Source organism: Barbatula barbatula (genome assembly GCF_947034865.1).
Source record: "Barbatula barbatula genome assembly, chromosome: 13".
In the NCBI taxonomy this organism is placed as follows: domain Eukaryota; kingdom Metazoa; phylum Chordata; class Actinopteri; order Cypriniformes; family Nemacheilidae; genus Barbatula; species Barbatula barbatula.
In genome coordinates, this window is record NC_136776.1 from 22,083,531 (window position 1) to 22,097,189 (window position 13,659).

Here is a 13,659-nt window from a genome sequence, read left to right on the forward strand (position 1 = left end):
GAATCAAATGTCAAGCCAAATATCAGGTCGATGTTATAGGAGCAACACTGCTGACGTAAACAGATTTTTCTCTGTACTTGATAATCTATATTTTCTTTATATTGCAAAGTCTTGTTTGTTTTCAATACGTGTCCTGTGTTGCAGTACCATTAACATTTCAACAGCACCTGCGGGATTAATAACTAATGATGTTTGGAATAAATGTACACAGGTAAAGAAGGTTTCTTGTTTTTTCCGAGTTAATCTACGCAGATGTGATGGTGTAACGTCCCTTGATAAGGATTTCCTTACAGGCTAGATGTGAGGGACCATTGTGACCACTGCTTTACATACAGAGCACCTGCACACCATGATGTACAGGGCACTGCATTCACTTAGCCATTCTAAACATTTCTGTATTTATTCTCACATGGATTAACTTTGAATTTATGGCATAAGGTGGAGCCGTTGTTCTGATCAAAACTATCCTGCCATTGATACGTGTTAACTGCTGCATACGGTCAGTAATTGACTAAATGGCGTTTGTGTGCAAGACTTCCCTGTTTGAGAGTTGTTTCTGTTTGTTGTTTACCTTTCAGTGAATTACTGAATTTGTTTGTTTTTAGGTTAATGTTAACCGTGGGCCAAGAACTCAAATTGTGTTTGTTCTTTATTTAAAACCACTGACACCAAGCTATGTGAAGCTGTGTCATTTTTATTCTCCATTTCTTGAAACTTAAGTTCGGTTAATGCCCAAGGACACAAGGAGACTGTTCATCTGACTGTTATCCAGACATTATTTACAATCTGCCTGTATAATTATTTCTCATCTTGTCTAAAATGCAAATCCTGTTTGTTTTGCTCCTCCGATCTTCTTTTGTTCCTCGTGGCTTTCCTGGTTTATTGGATTTATTAAAGTTTTATGGGTTTCATCATCTCATGTGGAGTAAATCCGTTACATGAAGTTCCAGTTTGGAAACATCACTAAACACATTAAAGTACTAGTCTTGTATCTACTGTGTAAAGCGTTCTTACAAGAGTTGTTTCCACTGATGCGAGGGGGTCAGGGGGTTCACATGAGAAAATGAACTTTCCTCCTCTCGCTGTGGTAGAAACACACTGAAGTCAAAACCACAAACATGTTTACTGCATGTATCCAGAAATACACCTGATGCTGTTTCCAACCACATACAACAAGACCACTGCTTGAAGTTGAGCTAGATACCGTAAAGGCCCAAACACCAGACCACCAGACACCAAACGCTGACATGCAAACTGAGCCAGAGTGGGTCAAGGTGCACGCTACATAAGTTTCCTGACAAACGCTTCTTTTCATCTGCCAACAATGTGATATTAACATGTACATTTGCGATGGATGTTTGCTCCTCTTGTCAATAGCTGATGATTTGTAGGACAGATATTACTGCATCATAAACTATATCAGTGCAGCATCCACAAATGAAACATTTTACTTTAATGGCGTCACCAACCAATATTTGTCAATGGCTGATATCAACACACACACATGCTAAGAAATATATGACATCATGACGATAACATCAAATGTGTCCAAACATGTGATCAGGTCATCGAGACTCATAGCAGATACGTTTGCGGATGCTTCCTCTTATTTGTCATAATCATCTTTTGTTTGGCAAGTTTCACTTCCCGATGGTCATGTGTTGTTTGACTAACCCGCATTAAAGAATTAAAATCAAATGAATTTTAATATTTCAAATGAAAATAATAAATGATTTTAACGAACTGTACAGACATCTGCAGTCTTCTGGCTGAATAGAGCTTCTAACATCAGCTGTCAGTCATTTATAACCTCATTTCTCCTATAGTGTGTTTACAGACCACATCCTGTGAATGTCCCGACACAGCCACACAAAGTTTTTCACATCAACGTCATAAAACCAAAACTTTTCTGAACCTTTTGTTCAACAGAACACGTGGATGTTAAAGGGTTTTAGGAGCCAGAAAGCCCAGCAAAGAACCTTTCAGGGACTTTTGTAAGCTTGCGTATGATGATGGTGTACGCTTCCTATGTACACAAACCTTTAAACAAACATCAGCTGCGTGGAAAATTTGAGTACACATTTGATCTCTCATCAGTATCCTAGAGAAGGAGGATATAAGCTGAACCCTTTATGATAGTATGTCAGTCAATATTCAGCCCCTGATCATATACATTCGATAACACCATCTGGCTGCAGAAACACTCTCATGGCTCACAGTGTGTTTTGTTTATTAAAAAGAGCAATTATTCATTATAATATTACAACACTTTTGTCAGGCACCTAAAAGCATTAAGTTAAACCTTTTACCTCCAGAGGTAAGTGGACGAACGCAGAGCAGCTTCTGTCAGAGCGCCCTCTGTTGATACATTGATCAACATGCAGGAGCATAATTGCAAATGTTTAACAGACAGACACAGAAATATTCTCCAATTAAATCTTTTATGATTTTTACAATCAGATATTTTTAAATGGTCTTTTATGCGAGTTCATTTTATGTTCACAGGTGCAAATATAAGCAAAACTTAAGCCCCAAGAGTATATCAAACTTGCTGAATAAAGTGCAGATCAACAACATAGTTTTGAAAAAGTCATTAAAAATAAATGAGCGTACCAGATTACTTTCAATAACATTTAATAAGAGTGCAAACTACAGAAGATACTGACCACAACGTACGGATAAATGCAGTAATAAACTTTTTCTCATTTTCACACTTACTGCATGTGTGTATTAGAAATCTTCAAAAGAAATGTGGCATCATTGGAAATAATAAAATCACAGAAAGACTCTGAAATATTGCTAGATAGCTACAAAATGCAGTAGGATTATTAACAGTAAATTCACCAATAAATGTATTTCATAAAAAAGGAAAGTTGTAAATAAAGTTTAAAGTGAGATGTTAAACTTCTGTCTTTTTAAGAACAATGAGGAACATCCTACACAACCAATATGATCTTTCAAAAAAACTAGTACAATAAAGATGAACAACATCCTTACATGTTTTTATCTAATGCATTATTTGTGTTGTAAATAGATTTGATGTTAGTTAAACCTGTGAAAAGTTGTTTCTGATGAAAATAAAAAAAGATATAAATATTTTGATCGTGAAATGATGGCAAATCTCTTGCAATAATACATTGTGATGCTCTTGTCTTGCTTGTTCACAGTTCCTTCTCTCTCATCCACCATAACCTCCTCTTTGTTCTTTGCAGTATATTTACTCTTACACTTTATGTAAATACCTATTAAATATTATAAAGATGTATAAAAACAGTACACAATTGTAATACAGTACATACTAGGCACACTCGCACATTTCTAAACCGCTTTGTATATTATTCATATTTTTATCCTCTGAGACTCATATTAATTGTATCTTGTTATCTGTTTACCGTGTGTTTAAGGGCTCCTGTAACCAAAATAAATTCCTTGTGTGTGCACACTTGGCGAATAAAGCTTATTCTGATTCTGAACATCACTCCATAAACTCCAGTTATGACCAGCAGTACAACCAGCAGATGCATGTTTCCTCTGTTCTGTAATGAACCAACAGAAAACAGTCAATAGCAGATATGTTATACTTCAATCTATAATGTGTGCTGGTGACTGCGTTTCTTTATTCTTAACATTCAATGAAAACGATATGAGCAGACACACTTAAATATGTTGTATATCAATTATAACACTTCAACCAATGCAGACAAGAAAAACAACATTAAATATCCTACCGTATTGTGAAACGCTTGTGTAGACACATTCGGTTATGTGTAACATATTATTTCCTCCTGAGTCTGAACTGCTTAAAAAATAAGAATCATATATTTAACCTAAAAATGTCCACATTCATTAGTAATATTTTTATGTAGGTGTTTATATTGTTGCATGTAAATACTTGCTTTTTCTCTGTGGATGGTGACACTTTTTGAAGAGCCAGAATTACAATTATCACCACCAGCAACAACACAGCGACAGGTATCAACAATAATAAACGTGAATGCAGGAGATCTGTAATGCACAAAGATAAAACAGACATTATTGTCTTTCTTATGACTTAAATTTGACCATTTCCCCACTTATGACTGACATACCTGAACACGGCCGACAGACATCTTTGATGTGCAGATGTTGTGTCTGGTTTGTGATGGGATTGTTGACCACACATCTGTATGTGTCTGTATCCTTATGTTCCACCTCCAGAGGAAGAGAGAGTCTGATGTTGAGATCAGACACACTGATGCTGGACAATAAACTGTTTCCTTTGTACCAGGAGAGACTCACACGTGTCACATTCATCACTGAACACAACAACACACATGTTGACGCTGAAGATCTTTCTGATGATGAAGAACATTGAGAAGAGTCTCTGATGATGACAGGAACAGGTAAATGAGCTTCATAAAAAAAGAATAAAAGTATAATGAGTGTTTCAGTGAATTCAATCTCACAAGTTTACAACATCAAAGATAAATTCTACAAAATAATGACATATATAACTTAATACAGCAGTTTTTATATTTAACTGTGTTTCTGAGGTAACATTGTTTTGAATTTACTCACATCTTTATTATTCTCTTTCTACAGATAATCAATTTAATATAGACTTATTTTGCAAATAACAAACAATTTCTTTGTTTACATTTTGTCCAACTATTATGGCATATTACTGTTTCTACTTTCTCATACGAAATGTGGGTTTGTCCCTTTTTTTACGATATGCAAATAACAAACAGTAACAAAAAATAAACATACTGTATAATTCCTCAAAAATTACAGACGTAACAATTGATATCTGCGTTATACAGGATGTAAAAATAACTATTAGTTAAAACCCACACACATGAGCTGACTCACCATAGATGGTAACATTGAATCTCTTGTATGAAGTTCCTCTATCATGGATGATGTGTAGTTTATAAAGTCCAGAGTCTGTGATGGTGATGTTTGTGATGGTGAGAGATCCAGTCTGAGTGTCCATCTTCAGTCTGTCTCCAAATGTGTCAATACGAACATACATCTTAATGTTTTGTGTATAGATTTCAGCTATACGAGTCTCTTGAGGTCCAAACATCCACAATATCTGATCATCTCTCTGTACATCAGTAAGATCCGTGTGTAGAGTAACAGATTCTCCCTCCATCACTGACACTGACTTCACTTCATCTCCATCGACACCAACCACACCTGAAACACATAAAACACACTCATTTCATAAACAAAAACCTGTCAGAAATCAAACAGACTGTAAAGATCCTGTGTTCAAATAACAATCTTGATCACATTTAAAGTTGAATTAATGAATGCTGTTCTTACTTTACCAACACAAATAAAGATAAGATGATAAAATCTTCATATTCCTTAAAAGAATCAAATATCACATACTGTTTATGAGCAAGAAACACGAGCAGAAGAAACACAGAATAATCTTCTGATAATAACTCCACATTGCTCAAAAACAAGAAGAGAGAAAAGAAATGACTCTTAAAGGCTGTCAGCCAGATAATCCATGTAAAAAAAGAGTTTTCTGTTCTGCTTCATATTCTCACAAACAAACTACATCCAACATAGAGAAATAATGCAACAACATGCAGTGACACGGCTCACAGAAGGCAATGCACGTCTGCTTTTTCACATCAGTTCACATTCTCAGTTGAACTCCTCCTTCTCTTAGAAAAAACTGGAATAAACTGACAAGCCAAATATCACGTGCAGGTCGATGTTATAGGAACAATGCTGCTGTTTTGACGTTGGTAGATTTTCATTTAAAAATCCTACAGCTGTACTTGATGGTATATAGTCGATATTTTAGTCGTGTTTGTTTTCAGCATGTGTCCGGCGTTGCAGAACTATTTATATTTCAACGCCACCTGCAGGATAAATGTGATGGTGTAACGTCCTTTGATAAGGATTTCCGTACAGACTAGATGTGACCATTGTGTCCACTGCTTTACATACAGAGCACATGCACACAGAGGAAATTATGTACTAGTCTTGTATCTCCTGTGTTCACGTAAGCTTGTGAGAAAATGAACTTTCCTCCTCTCGCTCTGGTAGAAACACACTGAAGTCAAAACCACATACATGTCTACTGCATGTATCCAGTAAACACCTGATGCTGTTTCCAACCAAATACAACAAGACCACTGCTTGAAGTTGTGCTAGATACCGTAAAGGCCCAAACACCAGACATCAAAAGCTGACATGCAAACTGAGCCAGAGTGGGTCAAGGTGCACGAGGACCCGCTTAATACGTTTCCTGACAAAAGAAAGTTCTGGGAACGTTAGCTATTTGTTCCCAGAAAATAAATACCTAACGTAACCCGCTGGTTTTTCAAAAGTGTTTTCTTGACGTTAATACATAATATAACACTTTTAAACGGTACGCCCCCCTTGAACTCCGGTAACGTTCCCCTAACCTCTACGTTAAAGGGGTCATTCGACACGGCTAAAACTTATATTATTGTTTGCTTTAGATGTAATACAATGTTTAGAGATGATTTAGGGTTTAAAAAGGTTTGCCCCACTTTTAAACAGAAGCTTCTGTGCATATCCGCTCTTCTACTCTCCCAGGTTCGTGAGCAATCGTCCGTGAAATGCGCTTCACACACTTGAATATTCGGACTGTACTTTTCTGGAACAGTATTGTACATAATCTTTAACAATTTGTTTTAAGTTGCCTCATCCTTTGGAAGGTCAAACAAAGAGGCCTTCGTTTCACATTGAAACACACAGCATCTCCGTGACATGGCTGTGGCGGTACAATGAGATTTACAAGACCACCCACCTTACTTGCGTTTACATTTGGGCGGTCTTAGTCAAGTCATACCAGGAACTGACGCCAATTTGTGGGGGTGTGGTTACACGAGGCGTTTCAGGCAGGTCTTGGTGAGCATTCGCTTCTAGATAAAATACATATTTTGTTCCGACACTTACATTTTTGCTAATACAAAATACATGCATGGGCAACATATAACACACCAAAGACGTAAAAAAAACACGTATTTCTGGCAAATGATCCCTTTAAGTACTTTTTAAATGTCAAATACTATTCATGAAAAGAAGTACATGTGCTGAATTCTTGTAACATCTTTACAGCAACCACCAAGCTTAAAGATGTGGTGGAGCAACTTATTCTACTGATGATTCCAAAAATATAAAGATATAATTTTTTACAGTGTGTAAAGTGAAAAGTGAATTACTCATCTTTCAGGCTGCAGTGAAAAGGGCTAGCATATTTGTGGTGTTTACAACATTCTGGTATGGAGTGGTAATAATAGGAGTCCTACACTTTATGGTTCTTTACCAGTTTTTTTACAGTAAGTTCCAGTCATAGTGCAGTGGACTGTATGTTTTTGAACTGAAGAATCGCTGACTAAATGTCACAACGGCTTTTGTGCAGCATATTGCTTTTTTCCATCAAATTGGCTAATATATAATATATGGGACATATCCTTAATGTGTAAATTATAGAGATCTCTAATGTACAGGAGTAACGGCTGGGAACATTTTCGGAAAGCTATTTCGGCTTGCCCTATCATCATCTCATTTGCATTTATTGTCTTGCATAAACATTTGCTGGTAATGCACGCCCCCTGGTGTCAACAACTCCAGACTGAAAATCTGGGAAAAATCTGAGCAAAAGTCTTGTAGTGTTTAACATCGGAACATCCTCAGCTGAAATTCAATACAAATAAAGTAGAAACCTCAACAGATCGTTAAGGTGCTTATGTTTTGTATGTTCCAGTAAAGATCCATTCATGAATGTAAATGCATATTATGAAACGGTTGTGTAGAGATGTCTTCCTCCGGAGTCTGATCTGCTTAAAGAATAATAATCACATATTTAAATTTCACATTGGTTAGTATTATTTTAATAGTTTATATAAAGTACATTTTAAACTTGCCTTGTTGGCTTTTTGAAACACCAGACTATTAGAATTACACTACTGACCACCACCAGCAACATCACAGCGACAACTATCAGCAGAACCAAACGTGAACGCAGGAGATCTGTGAAGCACAAAGATAAAACAGACATTATGGTCTATCTTATGACTTAAATTTGACCATTTCCCCACTTATGACTGTCACACCTGAACACAGCTGACAGAGTTCATTGATGTGTAGATGTTGAGTGTGGTTTGTGATGGGATTGCTGACCACACATCTGTATGTGTCTGTATCCTTATATTCCACCTCCAGAGGAAGAGAGAGTCTGATGTTGAGATCAGACACACTGATGCTGGACAATAAACTGTTTCCTTTGTACCAGGAGAGACTCACACGTGTCACATTCATCACTGAACACAACAACACACATGTTGACGCTGAAGATCTTTCTGATGATGAAGAACATTGAGAAGAGTTTCTGGAGATGACAGGAACAGACAGACGAGCTGGAAAATCAAAGGGGAGTCAGGACTGTAAGAAATAACTTTGCAAGCTGTTTCTCATTAGTGTCACACTTGTTTAGTATAAAGCATTCATATAGGACCGCTGATTTTAAATGTCTCCATTATCAAATCTGCAAAAACTCTTAAGGTTCTGTTTGCACTCAATGGTATAAAACTGTGATTTAAATGCATCAAATTTACATTTTACAAGAAATTTACCATAGACAGTAAGAAGGAATCGAATGCTGTATGACATTCTCCTGCTTTTGATCAGTAGCTTATAAGGTCCAGAGTTATTCATGCTGATGTTTGTGATGGTGAGAGATCCAGTCTGTTCGTCCAGTTGTAGTTTGTCTTTAAATCTCCCATCATTAACAAATATAGAGCTTGAGTCGGCATGTTTAATGATTTTAGCTACAAGAGTCCCATAAGGAACAAACTTCCACTGGATCAGATCATCTGTCTGTATGTCAGTAACATCAGTGTGTAAAGTGACAACATCTCCCTCCGTCAATGACACTGACTTCACTTCATCTCCATCAACACCAAACACACCTGCAGAACAAAAGGAGATGCTGCTTTAATATTCATTTCCACAAAATGAGGTTACAGGATGTAGGGGCAGCTTCCCGGACAAGGTTTGAGACTAGTCCTAGACTAAAATAAATGCTAGAGCTCTCAAAACTAAATACATCTTCAATTTACATATTTTAAAATTCACAAGTGCCCCTGTATTGTCTCAAATGCACACAAGTAAAAGATTTTTGTGAAGCATGATTGTAAAAACTGCTTAAATGTCCTAATTTACCAAAGGCATAGTAAATAATCCCTCTCCGCAAAACCGCCCCAAAGCTTCAACCAACAAAGACTCAACTTGTATAAAGGCTACATGGCATGATTAAACAGTGGTAGGGCTATATCTCTAAACAAATGAGCTTGTTGTCTGGTGATCTTTTGTTTTAATACCACTCTTCTTCACACACCGGTCGTTTATTTTATTTATTTGAACAAAACACTCGTAGAGACACTTTTCCCCTGTCACATATAATAATTCCCCAGTAATCCATAATGTACTCTTTTCTTTTCATTTAAATTACATTTCAATCATCATAATGCTTTGTATACGCATACACATTTTTCACATTAAAATTAACAATGAGAAATATTAGGAAATGTGAAAAAAATGTGAAATGTGAAAAAATTTGAAACCTTACCACGTGCAGACCACAGGCACATACAAAGGAAAACCGATTTATGAATCATGATCCAAATCCCTCAGACGGTCTTTTATCATCAAACTCCACATCTTCTGTAAAGTGAGCTCGTTTACTGCATCACATCCGAAATGTAACAACTTCAAACATCACTTTTTTGTAATGTTGTTATTTACATATAAATTTGCCTACATAGTTTTCCCCAAAGCATAAAGAGCAGGTTTTGTCCAGAAAATGAAAGCAGCTTTATGGAGGAGGAATCCGCTGCTTGTCCCAACTTGCGAAGCACAAAGAAAAACAAACAGTTCACGCAAATGGAATTTGCGGAATTTAAAGCATTTCATTCATGAGAAAAATCTTAGCTTTGCATAAAACACGCAGATTCTGCTGATTTCAGTTCACGCCCCGCTTAGTGCGCCCCTCCCCATATGACGGCATAGCACTAGTCCCTATTAAACTGTCCTGGTAAACATAAATATATGTAAATGTAAAAATAATACCTTAAATACCTTAGTTTTTAGTTACGTGTAAACAACAATCATCTAAACAATAATATATTTGATTATCATATAACATCTGTCAGTGATACTGTCATGATCCTGCCTCTCCTTGTCTTGGTTTTCGAGTCTTGTGGCAGGATCATGTCAGTCCCATGTGTTTTGTGTGGAGAAAGAGCATTGTTTTGGTTTGAGAAGCCATGCTCTCTCTCCGGTGTCACGTCCTCTAGTCCCGCCCCCTTGTTTCCCCGGTTAGCGGTCCATTAGTGTTAGTCTTGTCTCCAGCCCTGGTCCATCTTTCCCTTAGTGTTTCATCCATGTCACCTGTGGCCACTCTCCCTGTGTCATCAGTCCTTTTTAGTGTTTCCCTTTATCAAGCCCCCCCCTCTGTCCCTTCATTTTGCACACTTTGCACATTTACCCTTCCTAGTCTGTCTGGATTACCCGTGTTCCTGTTCCCTGGACTCAAGTTTGTCGATTTATAGTTTGTTATTCTTAAGACCTTGTTTGTTTTGTCCCCCTTGTGGGAAGTTTTCAGTCTTGTTTGTGTTCATGTTTCCCCATCGAGGGTCTTTGTTTTAATAAAGTTTTGTTATTTATCAAACCGCTGCCTGCGCTTGGGTTCTGTCTATACACCATAACAGATACATGTTGTAACATTGTGGTCAGGCCTCTTCCTGTCATGTGCCTGTCTGCCAGAAAAAAAACTTAAACTAAAGGATTTTCTTCTCTCACAGCATCTAGATCTACTTGTATGAACTTGCTCGATCTCTCGTCTATCAAACAGATAACATATTATATAAATAAAAAGGTAAGCTGCAGGGTACCAGTACACATGGTTTAGTGATTATTTTGTTTTTTTAAGGCCTTCTCGTGTTCACTAATAGAGCCTTTTGTAAATGAAGTTCCCTTCATAAATCATATCAAATATCTTTTAATAGAGAAACTAAATACTGTTAAGGGTATATTTGTCTTTTAAACCCACCTCAGGATTCACACTTTCTAGTGAGTCTAACACTTTGGCTTCTGGTAAATGCCACTGTTTCCTGTAGAACAAAAGAGACCGTTCACATTAAACAATCTTGGTGAGCGCGTTTCCTTTAATGAGAACCATTTGTGATTTTATTTTTTATTTTTTTACCTCTAGTGCACTGGGACTTTTCCCGGATGACCCCAGCTCATAGCGACAAACCGAGGAGCAATGCTTCCTACGTAAATAGATTTTCATTTAAAATCCAATAGCTGTATTTGATAGTATATAGTCGATATTTTATTTATAAGGCAAAGTCTTTTAATCTTTTGTTTGGCAGGTTTCACTTCCCGATGGTCATGTGTTGTTTGACTAACCCACATAAAATAATTTTAATCAATTGAATATTAATATTTCAATTGAAAATAAAAATATTTAACGAACAGTACAGACATCTGCAGTCTTCTGGCTGAATAGAGCGTCTGACATCAGCTGTCAGTCATTTATAACCTCATTTCTCCTATAGTGTGTTTACAGACCACATCCTGTGAATATCACGACACAAGCTTTTCACATCAACGTCATAAAACCAATCGTCTGTAGAAACTTTTCTGAACCTTTTGTTCAACAGAACATGTGGATGTTGAAGTGTTTTAGGAACCATAAAGCCTGATAAAGAACCTTTCAGGGATTTTTTTAAGCTTGCGTGTGATGATGGAACATCTCTCCTATGTACACAAGCATCAGCTGCGTGGACAATTTGAGTTCACATTTGATCTCTCGTCAATATCCTAGAGGAGGAGGATATAAGCTGAACCCTTTATGATAGTATGTCAAAGCCACAACACTGATGTCGATATTCATCCCCTGATAAGTATATCCCATAACATCATCTGGCTGTGGAGAGACTCTTGTGGCCCATAGAGCTTTTTATTCCTTATATAGAGCAATTGTTCATTATAATAACAAGATTTTTTCAAGAGCACTTAAAAGCATCAAATGAAATGTTTTACCTCCTGAGTTTTGCAGTTGTCAGTGAGATGAAATGTGATGGTAAGTAGTTGTTCTCACCTGCTCGGTGTAAATTAAACCACATAAAAACCATCAAGAACAAAGACCTGTTTTTGTAAACGATTGTCAAAGAAACGACAGCTGCCACAGTGGTTTTGGTTTTAAAAAATCCTTCAACCACTAAAACAACTCATATTCCTAAACTATAAAACGGATAAATAAAAATTATGTTCTTGTATAAATTCTTGTTATAAATCAAGATTTTCTTTAATGTTTCACTCCTGTAACAAGAGCACAAGAGCGTCCTCTGGTGGTTTTTATAACAAAATGTCAACAGCAAAATATTCTGTCATGATATATAATGTAATGAACTGGAAAATATTAAAAACACAAATTAATCATTTTTACAATCTTGTACTTTTCGAAAGGTGTTTTACGTAATTTCAGTTTGTACAAAGGAGCTGATATTGCCAAAACTAAAATCCTAAACTATAACAATCAAAGGCGATGAATGACTCCTCTACGTTTTGGTACTTTAAGTTTAATATGATTTTTAAGTCTTGTTTAAACTGTAAGGAATATCTTCCCTCTGTGCACATCATGCACAGTTTAAGCCCCAACAGAATATCACACCTGCTGATGATAAACTGCAGAACAATAGTGTAGTTATATAAAATAAATGAATAAGTGTACCTGACTACCTATAATGTTCAATCAGAGAGTGAACTACACAGAACATGGGGAAAATGTTGTTATTAAGCTAAAAAAAAAACGTATATATGTATAAGAATTATTCAAAGAAATATGGCCTTTCCTCGGCTCCCATGGCATCACTGAAGATAACACAATCACAGAATGAATCATAAATTTTGCCGAAGCCCCACAATGCAGGAGCTAAACGTAAATTCACAAAAATAAAGGTCCTGAATATAAAAGGAAAGTTGTAAATAAAGTTATAAATCTGTCTTGACGAAACCTTTTTTAAGGAACATCAATGAACATCCTACAAAACCAATAAGATTCTTTGTGTTGTAAATGGTTGTCTACTTATAACCTTTGATACATTATTTCTTACTTATAGTTTTTATAAAATATTTTGATCCTGAAATGATGGAAAACACTTTCAATGATAACGCACTAGTGCTGTTGTCACGCTTCCTTCTCTTCCAGAACATCATGATCAGTAGCCTATAAAGTCCAGAGTCTGCGATCTGATGTTTGTGATGGTGAGAGATCCACTGACTTCACCTCATCTGCATCAACACCAAACACACCTGAAACTATAAGATTCCTTTACACAAAATCAGGAAAAATCACCTTTTTCATGTACAGTATGTTCATGTATAGCCTAAGTAGTTAATAAAAGAAATATAATCACTAAATTATTTTATTTAACATAAAAGTTGCTGTTGTTTGGAGATGCTTTATTTACATATCACAGTCTCTCATCAAACACCACATTTTGTGTCAAGTTAGCTTGTTTTCTGGATCAAATCCAAAATGCATCACGCACGTCTATATCATCACAACACATTAATAAAAAAACAATTGAATTAACATTTTCTACCAGTCAAAAT

General features: G+C 36.3%; 2 protein-coding genes across 3 annotated transcripts; both read right to left on the bottom strand.

The window, feature by feature from the left end:
- Nucleotides 1–2,216: 2,216 nt before the first annotated feature.
- LOC306903162 (CD48 antigen-like) lies at nt 2,217–5,645 on the bottom strand. Of its 2 annotated transcripts, none has more exons than XM_079472130.1 (6): nt 5,380–5,645; nt 4,852–5,181; nt 4,089–4,391; nt 3,897–4,005; nt 3,729–3,796; nt 2,217–3,536 (listed from the first exon to the last, which is right to left on the bottom strand). In XM_079472130.1, exons 1-6 carry the CDS (start codon nt 5,441–5,443, stop codon nt 3,400–3,402), a joined length of 1,011 nt encoding a protein of 336 aa, XP_079328256.1. In that variant the 5' UTR covers nt 5,444–5,645; the 3' UTR covers nt 2,217–3,399. The 2 variants fall into 2 exon arrangements, with proteins under 2 accessions (XP_079328256.1, XP_079328257.1); XM_079472131.1 differs by having other exon boundaries at nt 3,893–4,005; nt 5,380–5,613.
- Nucleotides 5,646–7,001: 1,356 nt separating this feature from the next.
- On the bottom strand, nt 7,002–9,907 carry LOC306903169 (CD48 antigen-like). Its single transcript, XM_079472142.1, has 5 exons — nt 9,605–9,907; nt 8,610–8,945; nt 8,091–8,393; nt 7,902–8,007; nt 7,002–7,814 (listed from the first exon to the last, which is right to left on the bottom strand). Exons 1-5 carry the CDS (start codon nt 9,651–9,653, stop codon nt 7,772–7,774), a joined length of 837 nt encoding a protein of 278 aa, XP_079328268.1. The 5' UTR covers nt 9,654–9,907; the 3' UTR covers nt 7,002–7,771.
- Between the last annotated feature and the right edge of the window lie 3,752 nt (nt 9,908–13,659).